The sequence below is a fragment of the Tinamus guttatus genome, unplaced genomic scaffold (genome assembly GCF_059628265.1).
Source record: "Tinamus guttatus ecotype Peru unplaced genomic scaffold, ASM5962826v1 Tinamus_guttatus_pri_ptg000046l, whole genome shotgun sequence".
In the NCBI taxonomy this organism is placed as follows: domain Eukaryota; kingdom Metazoa; phylum Chordata; class Aves; order Tinamiformes; family Tinamidae; genus Tinamus; species Tinamus guttatus.
Genome location: NW_028288580.1, coordinates 675,617 through 691,505, shown reverse-complemented (window position 1 = coordinate 691,505; position 15,889 = coordinate 675,617). Strand labels below are relative to the sequence as shown.

The 15,889-nt window shown below is 39.8% G+C and overlaps 1 protein-coding gene across 2 annotated transcripts in view; it reads left to right on the top strand.

Moving 5' to 3' along the window:
• The window catches only part of PREP (prolyl endopeptidase), a 322,394-nt gene extending 306,994 nt beyond the window's left edge, over positions 1 to 15,400 (top strand). For both annotated transcript variants that reach the window (XM_088538295.1, XM_088538287.1), the window contains exons 12-15: positions 3,603 to 3,697; positions 7,750 to 7,881; positions 12,235 to 12,391; positions 14,770 to 15,400. In XM_088538295.1, the coding sequence (XP_088394421.1) occupies positions 3,603 to 3,697; positions 7,750 to 7,881; positions 12,235 to 12,391; positions 14,770 to 15,064 (679 nt within the window). In that variant the 3' untranslated portion in view covers positions 15,065 to 15,400. The remainder of the gene's footprint in view (positions 1 to 3,602; positions 3,698 to 7,749; positions 7,882 to 12,234; positions 12,392 to 14,769) is intronic.
• Positions 15,401 to 15,889: the final 489 nt, after the last annotated feature.

Genomic DNA, 15,889 nt, shown 5'->3' with positions numbered 1-15,889 from the left:
CTTGAGTGGAGACGTAGATACAGAAAGGCAGCCGAGCAGCACAGCAGCTGTTTTCTTAACAAAAACAGTCCCAACCCCCACTCTTTTCCTGGGCAAATAGTCCTGATTTTTATCCGAACTACACCACTTGTAACGTTTCACAAAGCGTTCCCCTTCTTTCAGGGCATTCTGTTCTGTATCAGATATTTTTGCTTGATTATATTTTATACCCATTAATATAAACCAGTTCACTGGCTTGTGAAGCATATTTCTGCTTAATTCAGAAACTGATGTTGCTTTTTATTTATTATCTAACACAAAATATAAAATATTTTTTTCTATGAATCCTTTAGAAATAAATCAAGGTAAGGAGATCCAGAAATAACAAGGTGAACGGTAACCTGAATCATTAAAGCAGTTAGAGTAGTGCTTGATGTTTGAATGGAAACATATATCCTCTGTGTGTTCCTCTGGATCAAACAGCTCTGTTTGGTATTATTTCTAGTATAGTGCACAGGAGAGCACTGTCATTAATTACACAGACTGCACAGTGAGTTCATGCTAAAATTCATGGAATTTGCACCCTTGGCTTGGTAGAGCATTTGTGGAAACACTATTGAAAAGGCACCAATAATGCCTCATATGCTGTTAATTTACCCTACGGGAACCAGCATGTTTCCCTCTGTTGTTCTGGGAGTGCCTTTGTAGGTACAGCAGCAGTAATTTCTAATGCATCCTGAAATACAATTGATCGTGCAGCAGACTGTGAAATCATGTTTTACTGCTACAGGGCCAGGTTCCACCAAGCCTTTAGGCAAGGACATGATGCAGGAAAGACTGTAAACCCTCTAAAAGGTCAGGCAAAATAGTGAACTCTGGTGCTAAGTGCAAGATTATTTTTCCTATTGCCCTGTTCACTACTCTATCCTGCTCCACGAGAGCCAAGGAGGTATCCAAGGTCAGTGACTCAACTGTTTTTTGCCACCAACCAACCTCTCTCCAAAGATGCAAGGTACAGCCATCAGCTGCAATACTTGACAATAAATTAGTAATTCTGGAGAGAAAAAAAAAATCGTGCTCCTTGAAGCTCTGCTCCTCACACTGCCCTTTAATGCAGCCAGCAATACCTGTTTCCTTTGTTCCTGATGCGCGCGTTATGCTCTGTAAGAAAAGAGTGAAAGGCTCAGGAAAGACTTCTCCAGGGAAGGGATTATCTTCCCCTCCCTGCACTGGCTCCTTCCTGACCCTTTTCCCCTTTTCTTTACCCTTTACCGTGCTCCAAGGAGAGAAGGAAAAATAGGGTAGGTGAGAAAAAACAGGTAGTAGAGACTTTGGGGAAGAGCAGGGAACCTGCTGCCAAGTCATTTCCCGGACATATGAGGGAAACTGGGCAGTTTGCTGAGACTCAGTCAGCAAGTTGACTTGAAATTAAACCTGAAAGCAAGAAGCCCCCTGGAAGAATACAGCAGGCAGTGGCAGAGGTGGGTGTGAACCCTGCATTTTGTACTGTCTGGTCACTTGGGATTTTCAAAGAATCATAGAATGCTTAAGGTTGGAAGGGACCTCTAGAGGTCATCTAGTCCAAACCCCCTGCACACGCAGGGTCACCTAGAGCACATGGCACAGGGTGGCATCCAAGCGGGTTTTGAAGATCTCCAGAGAAGGAGACTCCACAACCTCTCTGGGCAGCCTGTTCCAAAGCTCTGTCACCCCCACTGTTAAAAAAAATTTCCTTAAGTTCCTGTGGAACTTTTGGTGCTTCAGTTTGTGGCCATTACCTCTAGTTCTGTCGGTGGCCACCAGTGAAAAGAGGCCAGCACCATCCTCTTCACTCCCTCCCTGGAGGTACTTATAGACACTGATCAGATCCCCTCTCAGCCTTCTCTTCTCCAGGCTGAACAGGCCCAGCTCCCTCAGCCTCTCCTCATAGGGCAGATGTTCCAGGCCTCTGATCATTTCCATTTTTAAAGGTCAACAAGTCTAGATTATCTTCTAATAAGACCTTGCTCCCTGTATTTAAAAAATACTTCGGCAGAGCTCACGGTAAGTTCTTGGCCAAATTACTTCCAAACATTGGTCAGATTAGTGTCTAGCCTCACTTTACTACTGACCATGCCCAAGTGACATCTCCTAGCCTTAATTAATAGCCGTTTGCAGTGACGGATGTACATGATGGGGTAATGTTTCAGAAATGGCCAAATTCCAGTAATATTGCTGAAAGTAAGCACGGATAAACAAAGTATGCTGGCTTACAATTCAGGCAGTGTAATGGTTGTTACCAAATGTGGGTTTATCCACTGTTACTGAGGGTCTGTGCGACAGAAAAGTGTTTGCTCCAGGAAATGGGGAAAAGCCCCCTGTAACAAGAGCTGATTGCAGTTGGAGTTCTTCTGAAATAAAGTATCCTACGAGCTTATAAGACACTAAGCCTCCTGGTGGCTACCGTTAATCAGCCCAAGTGGAAGATTTTTCCTTTGATGGTTTATGAAAACACAGAAATCTCTTACCGGTTATCCTTACACTTTTCTTTTGCTTCCTTAATCCTTGGTATATGCTGTCAAGAAAATGTCATAGTACATGGATAATTGCTTTGGGAGCTATGAAGAATTTACTTGCTTTGATACTACGTACAGGTTACAGACGGATAACAAGACTAGCATCTTCCAAGATATTTCTGATAAGCAATATGGGAACAACCTCACTCTTGTGATTGAATGGGATTAATTTCTGCAGGCGATGGTTCCTTATGGTTCCTGCATTAGCAAAAGTTTCAAGTAGATTAAAAAAAATCTAAACCTACCTGTTAGAGAGAAGAAAAAATGCTGGGATTAATTTTGAATATTTTACTGTTCTCTTTGGCATATGTGTGGTTTGCCATCTGGAGCTTCTGTTGTGTTATGCTGTTGCCTCAATTGATCAGAGATCTAGCTTTCTGCTTAATCGTTAAATATAATTTAAATTACTCGAATCCCTTTAGCTTTCATCTATGTTCTGGAGATACTAGGGAAGGCAAAACTTGTATTTTAAACTTTTATGATCCCTTTTGTATTCAGTAATGTAAGTGGAAAACAAATGAAAAGGGAATTAACCAGAACTTGGCAGCAGACCCCAGTGATGGAAGCAGATATAGTTTTGCAAATACAGTTTGCAAATACAGTTTTATAAAGGTGAAAGAAGAAACACATTAAGCAAAAGTTGAAAGCTTCTGCTCATAAACAGAGATCAACTGCTGACCTTCCTTCTCTGAAAAAGCAGAGGATGAACAATTCAGAAAGCAACAGCGGTCCAGTTGGTACTTCACAGATGGTCAAAAAATAGCGGTATATCCTGGGTGTCTCTTCTTAGGCAGAACCATTGCCTCCGAAGTGCAGAACTAAAGCAAACAGCATGGAAGAGCACTGTTTCCTCTCCAGAGACTGTAGAGGGGTTTCCATGGATAATCATTTAAACAAAAAAAAAAAAAAAAAAGAGGAGGCCTGGCTATTCAGATTTGCCATTAAGGGAGAATCTAATTCCTGATTTTGCTGTGGATGTTAGAACAGATCTTTCCCTCAAAGTATTTTTGTTAGGATAGTAGAAGTATAAGCAGTTGGAAATTTATAATCTGTTTGATTTCTTTTCAGCGTATCAAGACTTATTTTTGTGCGACACCTCGGAGGTGTTCTAGCAGTCGCTAACATCAGGGGCGGTGGTGAATATGGAGAGACCTGGCACAAAGGTAAATCAGTCCCAAGTGCAGGAACAAAACTAGAGCCAGTAAAACTGGAAACAACATTTTCTTTTGAGTTCTTTTTCATGTACACTCATTTGCTTTGTATTTGCTTCCATGTTTCATTTTGCTTTGTATTTATTCAAGTAGTAAAGTCCTTTTTTTCCCTCGCGTTTAATATTTAATCTGTAGCTCACCCAGTATTATAAGAGTTACCATTAGATTGCTTCAGTTTCAGTTTTGTAGCCTACTTTTAAAGTCCTGTTCTGCACAAATAAATGCTTTCCAAGAATATTATTGCATTTTTTTTCAAAACAAGTTCAAGTTCCCAGACTTTCAGGATTTAAAAATGCACCTGTTTTACCTTCAATGATCTTCCAAAAATGTCTCTGTATTGCAGGAGCCCTGCCCTTCTTTTGCAAACATCTTTTATTAATTGCAAGTTGCACATATGGCAGAATCAATCAATGCCCACATATTTGTAACTCCCAGTTTGTCATCAGAGCTTTACCAGCTTTAAATGTGATATCTAAACTACATCATAGAATCATAGAATCATAGAATGCTTAGGGTTGGAAGGGACCTCTAGAGATCATCTAGTCCAACCCCCCTGCATACGCAGGGACACCTAAAGCACGTGGCACAGGACTGCATCCAAGCGGGTTTTGAAGATCTCCAGAGAAGGAGACTCCACAACCTCTCTGGGCAGCCTGTTCCAGTGCTCTGTCACCCTCACTGTTAAGAAATTTTTCCTTAAGTTCCTATGGAATTTTTGATGTTTCAGTTTCCGGCCATTTCCTCTAGTCCTATCAGTGGCCACCACTGAAAAGAGACCATCCCCGTCCTCTGCACTCCCTCCCTTGAGGTATTTATATACACTGATTAGATCCCCTCTCAGCCTTCTCTTCTCCAGGCTGAACAGGCCCAGCTCACTCAGCCTCTCCTCATAGGGCAGATGTTCCAGGCCCCTGATCATCCTTGTAGCCCTGCGCTGGACTCCCTCCAGCAGCTCCACATCCCTCTTGTACTGTGGAGCCCAGAACTGGACACAATACTCCAGATGCGGCCTCACCAGGGATGAGTAGAGGGGCAGGATCACCTCCCTCGACCTGCTAGAGATGCTCTTCTTAATGCAGCCCAGGATCCCATTGGCCTTCTTGGCCACGAGGGCACACTGCTGCCTCATGGTCAACTTGTCGTCCACCATGACACCCAGGTCTTTCTCCGCAGAGCTGCTCTCCACAAGCTCGGTCCCCAGCCTGTACTGGTGTCTGGGGTTATTCCTCCCCAGGTGCAGGACCTTGCACTTGGCCTTGTTGAATTGCATGAGGTTTTTCACCGCCCAGTTGTCCAGTCTGTCCAGGTCCCTCTGGATGGCAGCACAGCCCTCTGGGGTATCGGCTACTCCTCCCAGTTTCGTGTCATCAGCAAACTTGCTGAGGGAGCACTCTGTGCCTTCATCCAGGTCATTGATGAATAAATTGAACAGGACTGGACCAAGGACTGACCCCTGGGGGACCCCACTAGCCACAGGCCTCCAACTAGACTCTGCACCGCTGATCACCACTCCAGACCTTGCCCTTTTGTTAAGATCTTTGGGTACTTGGACTACAGATCCTAAATCTAGTCCTCTGCTTTGGAGAGCTGACCCCACAATTCTAGATGCCCAGAAGGCATCACCGTTGTCTGCTTTGACTTTCACTGTATTGGACAAAAGTTGCCATGTCGCCCACTCCACGTGATCATAGGAGGGCCAGCTTCCTGCAGGCAGGTGTTCAAGCATCTCAGCCTTTTTTAAGCTGACTGGCTAATGCTGCAAGAAAATCTTGTCCACATCTTTTCGCCCTTTCCCAATATTTGCTAAATTTCTCTCTAGTCTTTCCCTTTCTGATTCTTTTATTGCCTGTGTTGAGTTGTCTTATTGCTGACAATTTTTGCATCCCTTTACCAAAGCAAAAAGCTGGAGAGTGTCACGCTCAGCTCGGGAACACATCAACCGTTATTTAATGACAATGATTTACATGCATGTCCAGAGCCTGGTGGCTGAGTTGCCAGAAAAGTTGTCAGCTGGGTGAATGTACCAGAACAGAAGTGGTCATGATAACAGGAGTAATTTGCCATAGGAGTAATCCATAATAAGTTTTTATTAAGCAAAACGGGATTCCCAGATCATTACAGCTTGGTATTTCTATATCATCTGCTCTAGCTCTTTTTTGTCTGGGTCATTTCCTCATAATTGAGTTAAAGATCTAATGGTTTCATAAATAGAAGCCACATATGCTCACAGATACAGAAGATTATTGCTAAAGACCTTATCCTTGCATCCTTCACTAATTTTAATTTGTCCATTGGTTTGTAATAAGTTTTAATAAAATTTATCTTGATATAATAATGCTTCTTTAGTTTACGTATTTCCTGTTTATTTTTGACATGAGTCTCTTAGTACAGTTACATAATTATCTATCTGTTCTTTGCTAATTCTAGAAGCAAATACAGAAGTTTGTTTACTTAGATTTGCAACTTAATTATATAGATAGGATTCTGACCTTACCCCAGACTAGAACTTTGAGCAAAGAGTAGGATTTCTTTCCAGTTTTATTTTCTCTTGTTTTTCACTTCAGTTCTTCTCTTCAACTTTTATCCTTTGCTGCCACGCTGTTGAAGGTATTTCAATTCTCCCAACTTGTCTGTCTTTGGGAGTCTTTTTTAATGAGAGAATTATGCATATTGATTAAAAAAAAAGAAAAGAGAGTTCACTGTTGTTCCCAGTCCTGCAAGGAGATATTAAAATTACAGGTTGGAATGATCTAACTTTAGCAACCTAAACATGAAGCATCCTGTACAAGCTGGGCATTTATATTCACTGAATGGGCAGTGGAGATAGAAACACCTGAATGCCTCTTATTTAAGGATGGAAGTAGTTGTCCTGGGTGTAGCTGGAGAGCCTGAGCAATCAACTTGGACTAAAGACCCAGCTTCTAAACAAAGTGGAAGAGACTCCCTCTTTCCCTAGATGTCTGGGGGTGTCTGGGGGACTTACACACACACTGAACTGGCCTGCAGGTTGTGCTGCAGGAACACTAGGATTTTCTTCACAGTTCCCATTTCTGGCTAGCATTTAGCTGTCTGAGAAATACTCACCATGCCAAGTCTGTGGTAGAATGTGTAACCTTTGCGGAGAGTCTATTTTTACCATCTCTTGCCAAACAGGCCTCCAAAGAAGATGGACTGCAATACTGTGAGATTCAGTCAACTGAATGCTCTAGATGGATGATGTTCTCCTCAAATAGTAGAAGGATTTTAGGGAAAGACCATCTTTTCTCTTTCCTATCCTACCCTGCAATAATTTGTGTCTTGAGACCCAGAAATCTTGTTTTTTATATCATCTAAAATGGCATTTTCCATCATGCTTTATTTTCCTTTACATATGATTGTGTTTGGACTTTGTTTAACAGCATTGCACCCCTTTTTAGCTTGAACATTTTGGTATTGGTAGTTTGCTAGTAACATTTCAAAACAAGATGCCACTCTGAAGTTCCTTTATTGGCAATAGATATATATCACCCAATTTGGGAACAAATAATAGAAAAAAGGAAAACTACCACCCACTCATTCTGCTTCCAGGAAATTGTAAGCACTTATTTTATACAGAAGCAAATTCAAAGCTTTCTTGTTTTAAGAAACCATCACTGAATTTAATGCTGTTAAAGTCCCATTAGATCAAGCCCTCAGTTGAATGCCTATGGTTATTTTGTATATATTTCAGAGTGAAAAGCTTTTAGCTGAAATTTTGCTGATTTTAACAGTATCTGGCGCTTAGTCCGCGGTATAGGTATGTATTATTCAGAGTTTTTTGAAAGCATTAGAGCTATCCACAGAACCATCTTAAGACTTTCTGTGTTGAAAGAGTCTCATTTTTGCTCTCTTTCTCAGCTGCGTCAGTTATTAAAATGTTCTTGAAACTGGAATTGTTCCCAGGTATTTCTGCACACATGTCTTTCTGAGAGATGGTCTCAAATGGATTTTATTGACTCAATGGATTTGTTTTATTTGTGTACTAGGTGGTATTTTGGCCAACAAACAAAATTGCTTTGATGACTTCCAGTGCGCTGCCAAGTACCTTATCAAAGAGGGCTACACATCTCCAAAGAAGCTGACTATTAATGGAGGCTCCAATGGGGGCCTTTTAGTGGGTAAGAACTTCTTGAAGATTTCCTGGATTTGGTGCTGGGGTTTATCAAACTAACTAGGCAAAAGATGTATGAGATCCTCTTTCAAAAAGTTGCCAGAAGGTCATTGCCTTAATATAAACCAGATGCTATATAAAATTCTGATTCATTTGCTGTTAGCATAGAGCACTGAAATACTGCAATCTCTAGCAAGTGCTGTCTGTTAAAACCCTGTTTATAGTTACTATCCTGATTGTGTGCTAAAACTAACCCTATGTTAGAGTTGCACAATAGTTAAGAGTGCTTAAGAAGTTGTTTTTAATTTTTCTTCCTTACAGCTACCAAAAAAAATGAGAAATGTTTTATATAGCACTAGGAGACATTGTATGGCTGTCATGTGAGTTAGAGCTCCATGTGCTGGAGTCCTTCCTTAGAGGTCCTCATTCAGTCTTTTCTCATTCATAGAAGGAAAATGAAAACATGATAATTCAGCATTTAAGACCTTTGTACAGGGATAAGTAATAATTTGACTCTGATTTCTTTTATAGAGTTAAAACATGACTACAGCTAAAACAATGAATGTCTTTGGTGAGAAATTCAAAAAAAAAAGTGCAGCTGCTTGAGAAAGCCATGAGCTTTGTTATGTTGTCACAGATGCATTTTTATTCACGTATGATTCACTGATATAATCCTAAATTCAGGGAGAGCAGTAGCCTCTTCTTAAACAGAAAAGCTTGTCAACAAAAAGGTCTTGCAGTCTAACCAGTATTTAAAGAGCAATAAAATTTCTGTGATTGTATCCTGCTATCTGAAGATAGTATAAGAAGAGGAGGGGTTGTGAAGTTAGTTCAATCTTGAGAGGGAAGCATAATGAATAATATTCAGGTTTGTTTGGATTTACCTAAAGAATATGGTAAGCATATGGTGGCATCAAGCTAATGAATTTAGATGAAGAAAAGCATATTTAAAGTTTACAAATCACGGATTTATAGAAAAGGAGTAGATTACTACTATCACCTGTGGGTCTCTTTTTTTATGCTTTTCTCTAATTATCTGCAGACTTTTTATCTGCCTTTTTTTTGCCTGAGCCAGCTTAGAAATTCTTACAATCCTATTTTAAAAAGCATGTTTTTAAAGATAAATAACATCTTAGAGTACATATATTCATATTTTTCTTTCTGCATAAGTACTTCTCAGATACAGATGGCGAGATGTATTTGTAAATAAGTACAGAAATAGAAATGGATGAACATATAAAAGGTTAAAGGGTCTGCACATCACTGTGAGTTCAAGCATGGAACAAATCTATTCTATGTGGGATAATCTATTCTATTTGAAAATTCAGTTGAACTTCTGAAAAGAGTGTTTTATATACTTACCTTGACATCAGTTTCAGTCAGGAGATTTATCCTGCCCAAGTTCAGTCATCAAAACCCCTTGTGTCTGCCTGAACCTTTAGGTAAGGGAAGGCGAGTGGTGTTTGCAGACAGCAGCTCATTCCAGTATGAAGCAGGTGGGATGAAGCTGGACCTCACTGCCTTGAAAGATCTGTTGTGAGAAACCCTCCCTTGCAGTTGCAAATGGGCTGCAATCCAGCCGGGTGTCCTCACGCTTCGTGAGCTGCATAAGGGGTTTCCTTGCCTGGATAAAACTAAGGGGCTATTGGAAATGTTTATGAGCAATTTTTCTTCAAAGCAGAACTAAATTCTCCAGAGTGAATAGCTGCTCGTATAGAGTGTTACCGATGCTTTAGATGTAATGATTCAGTGCCAGATTTTCTTACTCCACACTTACTGAAGAAAAAGCTGACAAGGAAGAGTATTGTCATTCTTCCAAAATAGTTTCCTTTTAGTCTAATGAACAGGAGGTGGCTCTGAGGAGGGCAGAGCTCCGACCTCCGGGCTCATTCAGCGGCAAGACAAGACCTCCTTGTCCTGCGGAGCGGGAGCCTAAAGCTTAGTAGGGCAGCACAGCCGTGATGTGAAAGCCCGCTTCATGCAACTAAAACGTTTGACATCTTGAGTTTGCTTAGGCAGACATTTCTGAGGTTTTGTAATTTTATCTTCGTATTGATTATTTAAAAGAAACTCAAAATCTGTGTAGTGGGTAAAACTCATGAAGAAATCATTCTACCAAGTTGCAGTTTATTAATGCATATAGTTAAGTATTATGATTAAAGAGATGCAACAAGAACTGATGGGTGTCTCCACTTCTTACTGAAGTAACTGCTCAGAGAATTAGACACAGCAATTCTTGATATAATCCAGAGCAACACATAGTACAAGTCTTGAAGATACACTCTATAATAAAGAATACTGAAATTCAATATTATGATGGTTTTTTCAGCTCCTTTGCCCTACCAGAATAACATTTATGTTAAGAAAGAAAATAACATAAAAAGGAGGGCTCTAATCAAAAGGTTCAGTTAAAAGGGCACTGTGTTTTGAAGTCCCCATATTCCTTTGGAAAATGACTCAGAAAGGGCCCAGGAAAAATCAGCATAATTGTGTATTAGAGATGACCAGACATAAAACATCCTTCAAAAAACAGAAAGTACATTCAAGTGAAGAAATAGGACAGAGCATTAAGCTTTGGATGGACTAACAGACCACAGAAGATTGATGTGCAAATTGCTAGCAGCATAAAAATGAGCAATAAAAACTTTTTGTGGATATCAGAAGCAGGAAGCTGGCCAGAGAATCTGTGGGTCTTATAGATTAGCGAGGTGTAAAAGGAGCACTTAAAGAAAGGTAATGGCAGCGCAGAAGGATCAAATGGTTTGTGCGTACTGATGTTCCCTCCTGAGGAGCTTGGGGAGTTCCCTACACCAGTCTCTCCCTATGGGAAATGCTCTGAAGAGCTGACTCAAGCTCAGGCAGGGAATAGATCAATCAGATGAAAAGTACTGGCTTTCCAGGACCAGCTGGTGCATACACGAGAACCTAAATTAACTCCAGGAGGAAATTGCAGGCTACTAAGCTGAGGAACAGGAGGAGGCAATTGCTGTGCCAATTTCTAAAGTGGCTCACAGTGACCCACAAAGTGCAGATGAGTAAATCTGACTTCTGCGATGGACAGACCAGTTGAAACCAATAATAGCTGCCACATATAAGAATGAATCTTGCAGACTGATACCGAAGCTTGCAAATCTGTTAGAAATATTTGAAGGACTCAGAGTATGGTGCTTATAACAGTGATCTAGCTGAGGATTTTTTCTTGGATTTCTCAAAGATTTTTGGCAAGGTCCCTCACACAAAACTCTGTGAGGAAAAGTTATTTTCAAGCTGGAAGGAAGCTCCTGTTATACCTACATCCTGATTAGTAGGAAGGAAAAAGTGGGAATAAATTACCCATTTTCACGAGGGAGAAGATTGGAGAATTAGAAAATTTGGGAGAGTTCACCGAGATGTGGATGAATAGCAGTGGCCTTTGAATTGAGAAAAGAGATTCTGGAAGGCACTATGGAAGTTATTTGAAAGTCTCAGTGCTTATTCAGGCACCAAGGATTGAATACTAAATATGATTAGGAAAAAAAAATACCGAAAGAAAACAATACATTTAAGCCTCAATTTAAATCCTGCCAGTAGCCACCTTCTAAATTGAACACTGAGCTAGATCGCTAGGTGGGCAAATCTGGTTGTTTTTATAATGTGAGGCAAGTGCTACGCTTAAAGCAATTATCCCCTTTTTCAGACCTCTTTTACTAGAAAGGACATGAAAAAAATGGGGAAATGCTTTCATTTGGATTTGCATAGTAATTATGGAAGAAAATTTCATCTACAAATGATGAGATTTTTTGCTCCTTAATGCCCTTTTCTTTCTTGATGCTAGTGTTAGAAATTTAGCAAATAAACAGTTTAGAAAGCATCAAGATCAACTAACATCAATCATAGTCAAAAAGCTCATGTACATAGTAGACCTTTTTAAAGTGTGTATCTCCCTTAAACCCGATTTGCCTAGTTTGGAAGGCAGTTTTCAAAGTGCTGTGTGTTTGGTGCTTAGAGATCAGGGAAATGACTCTTACACTATTTTTAAAACACTATCTTCAGGAGTTAATATTTTTATCTTCTTGTGTATTTGCTTTCAGTTTTGCTTCAAAGTCTGTTTGACTTCATATTCATTGCAAATCTTAAGTGCAGTTGGTTTTGCAGCAGATAATGCTCTTTTTTTTTGCTTCAGACATTATGTGGGAATCTTATGTTTCTTACCACATTATTTTAACAATTTTACACATCTTGGAAAAAAAAAACAACAAAAGGTTTATAAAAAAAAGAACAGCCTTACGCTTTTTGGCGTGGGCTTGTTGGCAGCGGCCCTTTGAGCGCCAGGCTTCGTTGTTCTCAGCGTGGCACCAACAGGGTTGTCTCCCCGTTGCAGCGGCGTGCGCGAACCAGCGCCCGGACCTGTTTGGCTGCGCCATCGCGCAGGTGGGGGTGCTGGACATGCTCAAGTTCCACAAGTACACCATCGGGCACGCCTGGACCACCGACTACGGCTGCGCCGACACCAAGGAGCAGTTCGAGTGGCTCTGCAAGTAGGTGCCTCGCGGCGCGTGCCCCGTTGTGGAAACTGGGAGCCTCCTCCGTAGGTTCAGGTTGTCATAATCAAGAGCGAGTCCAAGAATTACTTCATCCTTTCCCACACCGGGTTTGGGGCGGAGGGAGGTCAGAATTTCAATTTTGCACAAAACAGTGTCTTCAAAAGCCCACTGAGTCAGCTGATCATATTTTCAGAGACTGTTTTCTACTAACAGCTTTAACAGCTAGTGAGATTTTCTTTTCTGAATTATGACTCCTTTTTTTTGGAGGCTGTCAAAACAGAATACTCTGGAAGGAACCACTGCGCAAATCGTATGTTTTACAATGGGCGAGAGATGGTCACCACCGTGAATTATACAATATGGGTGGGATTTATTTATGTCAATTGAATGGGACTAGACCACAACAGAATACTAATTCAGTTCTCAACTTCTTGCTGAGAGGCCTGGGAATATCCTTTTTTTAAAAAAAAAGGGGGAGAGAGAAAGAGAGAGAGCTCTGTGAGAACAGAAATGGACAACATATTGGATAAGGTTAATAATGAGTGTGTTAGAATAAGTGCCATCATTTCAAAAAATGGCACCTCATCTCATATTATTGCTTTTGTTATTACTGTATTTATTCTTTAAATAATGCAGATTGATATTATGGGAGAATGCCTCAAGCATACTAAACAAGAAAAAATAGAAGTGCTACAAGTGCAATGAGATCAAACATGATTTAAAGCAATTATTTTTTAAAAAAATCAATGTCAGATGCAAATGATCAACTAGGCCCATTGTAATTAGGTTGTTTCTAGACCTCCATTTATCCAATTTAAATTTTCAGTGTAAATCCCATTTTTGTAAATAAAATTTATAATGCATTAAATTTATATTTCATACTCTGTTAATGACGTTCAAAAAAAAAAAAAACTGATACAAACTTTGGCAGTGAAACTTGCCTGCCCATGTGCAAATTTAGATATTCGAAGACGTGAAGTAGAAGTAAAGTTTTAAATTCATTCTGTGAGTAGAAAAAATAGTCCGTAGGAGGGAGTCACTTTATACCTACTTCTACGCGTACGAAATCTCAATGTGAAATTCTAAAAATGTTTATGGCATTACCTATTTTTTTTTTAAATATTAAGAAATTTGTTTAAGCCGCTCTGCTTCTTGTTCTGGTAATTTCTTGTCAAATGTTGCAAGATAATAGTGCTTGGATGCTGTCATTACAAATATCCTAAAAATAGAGTGTTCCATACTTACCCTTATTTAACTGTTTTCAAAACAAATCATAGCTTTACAAATTCACTCACATTGTTCTAACAGAGACGTTAGAAAACTGTTAGACAAAATATTCAAATATTTTCACACGTTCATAAAAATAATTTGGACTTACTTAATGAACACTCTTCCAAATATGAAATTAATTAAAAAATAAGGCAAAATTACTTTCCGTGTTTCCTGTCATGAGATAGAAAAAAAAATAATGCCCTACTCTTGATTTAAGGAATGCAGCATTCTTTTTAGGTGTTGCTTTGCCTAAGGAATAGGCAATAGGAAATTGTTAGATAGAATTCTTTATGAATTACATTATTTAAAATTCCAGAATTTGAAATTCGTTTCAAATTCCAGAATGTATTTGGTTTGAGATACATAGTTACATCTTATATGCTGTGTTACTTCAGTGAAGGAATGTACATTTTTTCTGCAAGGAAGGAAAGCAAATTTTCTAGTTAGGCCATTTATTGCTCAAGAAATACGAATCAAAGTCATCCATTGAAAGCAAGAAAACTTACAGAATGAGTAATTTTAATAAGTAATACTTAATTATATAATAATTATATGATGAGTAATCTCCTCTCTCTTTCCTGCATGGTATTTCCTCAGAATAGATCTATGTGCAAAAGGGTTCTGAGGTCTCGAGGGGCTTGTGCAATCGCACTTCCCTATCAGAGACTCTTTCCAAATGTTTATGCAGAGAAGCCATCCACATGCAGTAGCCGTAGGAGCGAGGGACATGTGGGTGCGTGCTGGGAGAGAGATTTCCCTGTTACCAGCAGGGTAATCCTGCCATGAACTTCACAGCTTCTGCTTTAGGTTTCCCTGGTGTCTCTTGGTGCTAGCACAACTATTGGTTTCACTGTGCGGTGTCTGCACGTGTCTCTCCAAAATCCAGGCAATGGGCTTGCATCACATCTGGGAGCCAGAGGGCTGTAGCCACTGTCACACATCGGTAGCCAGCAGTGCAAAACTGATTTTTGCAGCTGAGAATTGTGATATTCTTAGTGCTACGAGATGCCACTGTAACGGTTTCAATATGAGATGTCCAGCTGTCCTTGTGGATGGACCTTGGGGAAGGAAATATGTGAATTTTTGTGTGTCCTTCTCAGGTACTCTCCGCTTCACAATATCAAGCTACCAGAAGAGGATGGCATCCAGTATCCCTCTACACTGCTGCTCACAGCAGACCATGATGACCGTGTGGTCCCGCTGCATTCCCTGAAGTTTATTGCTACGCTGCAGTACGTGGTGGGCCGAAGCCGGAAACAAACCAATCCGCTTCTCATCCACGTTGACACCAAGGCTGGGCACGGAGCAGGAAAGCCAACTGCTAAAGTTATAGAAGAGGTGTCAGATATGTTTGCGTTTGTTGCAAGATGCCTCAACCTTGATTGGATTGAATAGGCAAAATGTTTGTTACAGTCTCTTACACAAAACAAGGGCTTTAACACCATTAAAGACCAATCAGACTACTACTTGGTGTAGTACTTAAATGTAAGAACTGCAGTTTAATATTTTATTGATTCAACCTGCTATGGAGTTTTGATCTCTGTGCTTCCCTCATTTTAGCATTTCTTTGCATTTCTTTTCCACTGTGTTCCAACGTACCTTTTAAAAAGCATGTTCAAATAAATAGCTGAGCTACTGTCAGTGCTGTTGTGAACATTTAGTTTCCAGAGTTTAGTGCTAGTTGGGCTTATTTCCTGTAAGCTATTTTAATGTATTTTCCACCTATGAGCATATCCAAATCATTTGTAATTAAATGTAAGTACTGTCCCCATCCTTCGAGCATACCTTATCTACACAGTAATTATTTAAGAATGTAAATTGAAAAGGTTCATTGATAACCATGAAATACCGAAGAGCAGGCAGTCCGAGTATTTAGGTAAAATATTTTTAAAAGCTGAGATTTCATGTTGTTCATGACACTATATTACAATCTGTATAGTTGCTAAGCTGTTTTTCTCTCCAAAGAGTCTTGCAAGTGTCACTAATTTCCTCTTCCGTCATTTATTTCTGCACAGAATAGAAAATTAGAGGTTAAAAAATACTTGGAAAAATTCTTGAGATCCAACTGTAATCTTTGTCAAATCACACAGATACTCTCAAGTGTTGCCTGTCTGCTGTTAGCTCGTTAACTATTTCACAAGAGCAGACCAGATACAGATTAAACGAAAAAAAAAAAACAATACAGGTTGTTTAAATTTAGTTTTTCCTGGTGCTTTTGAA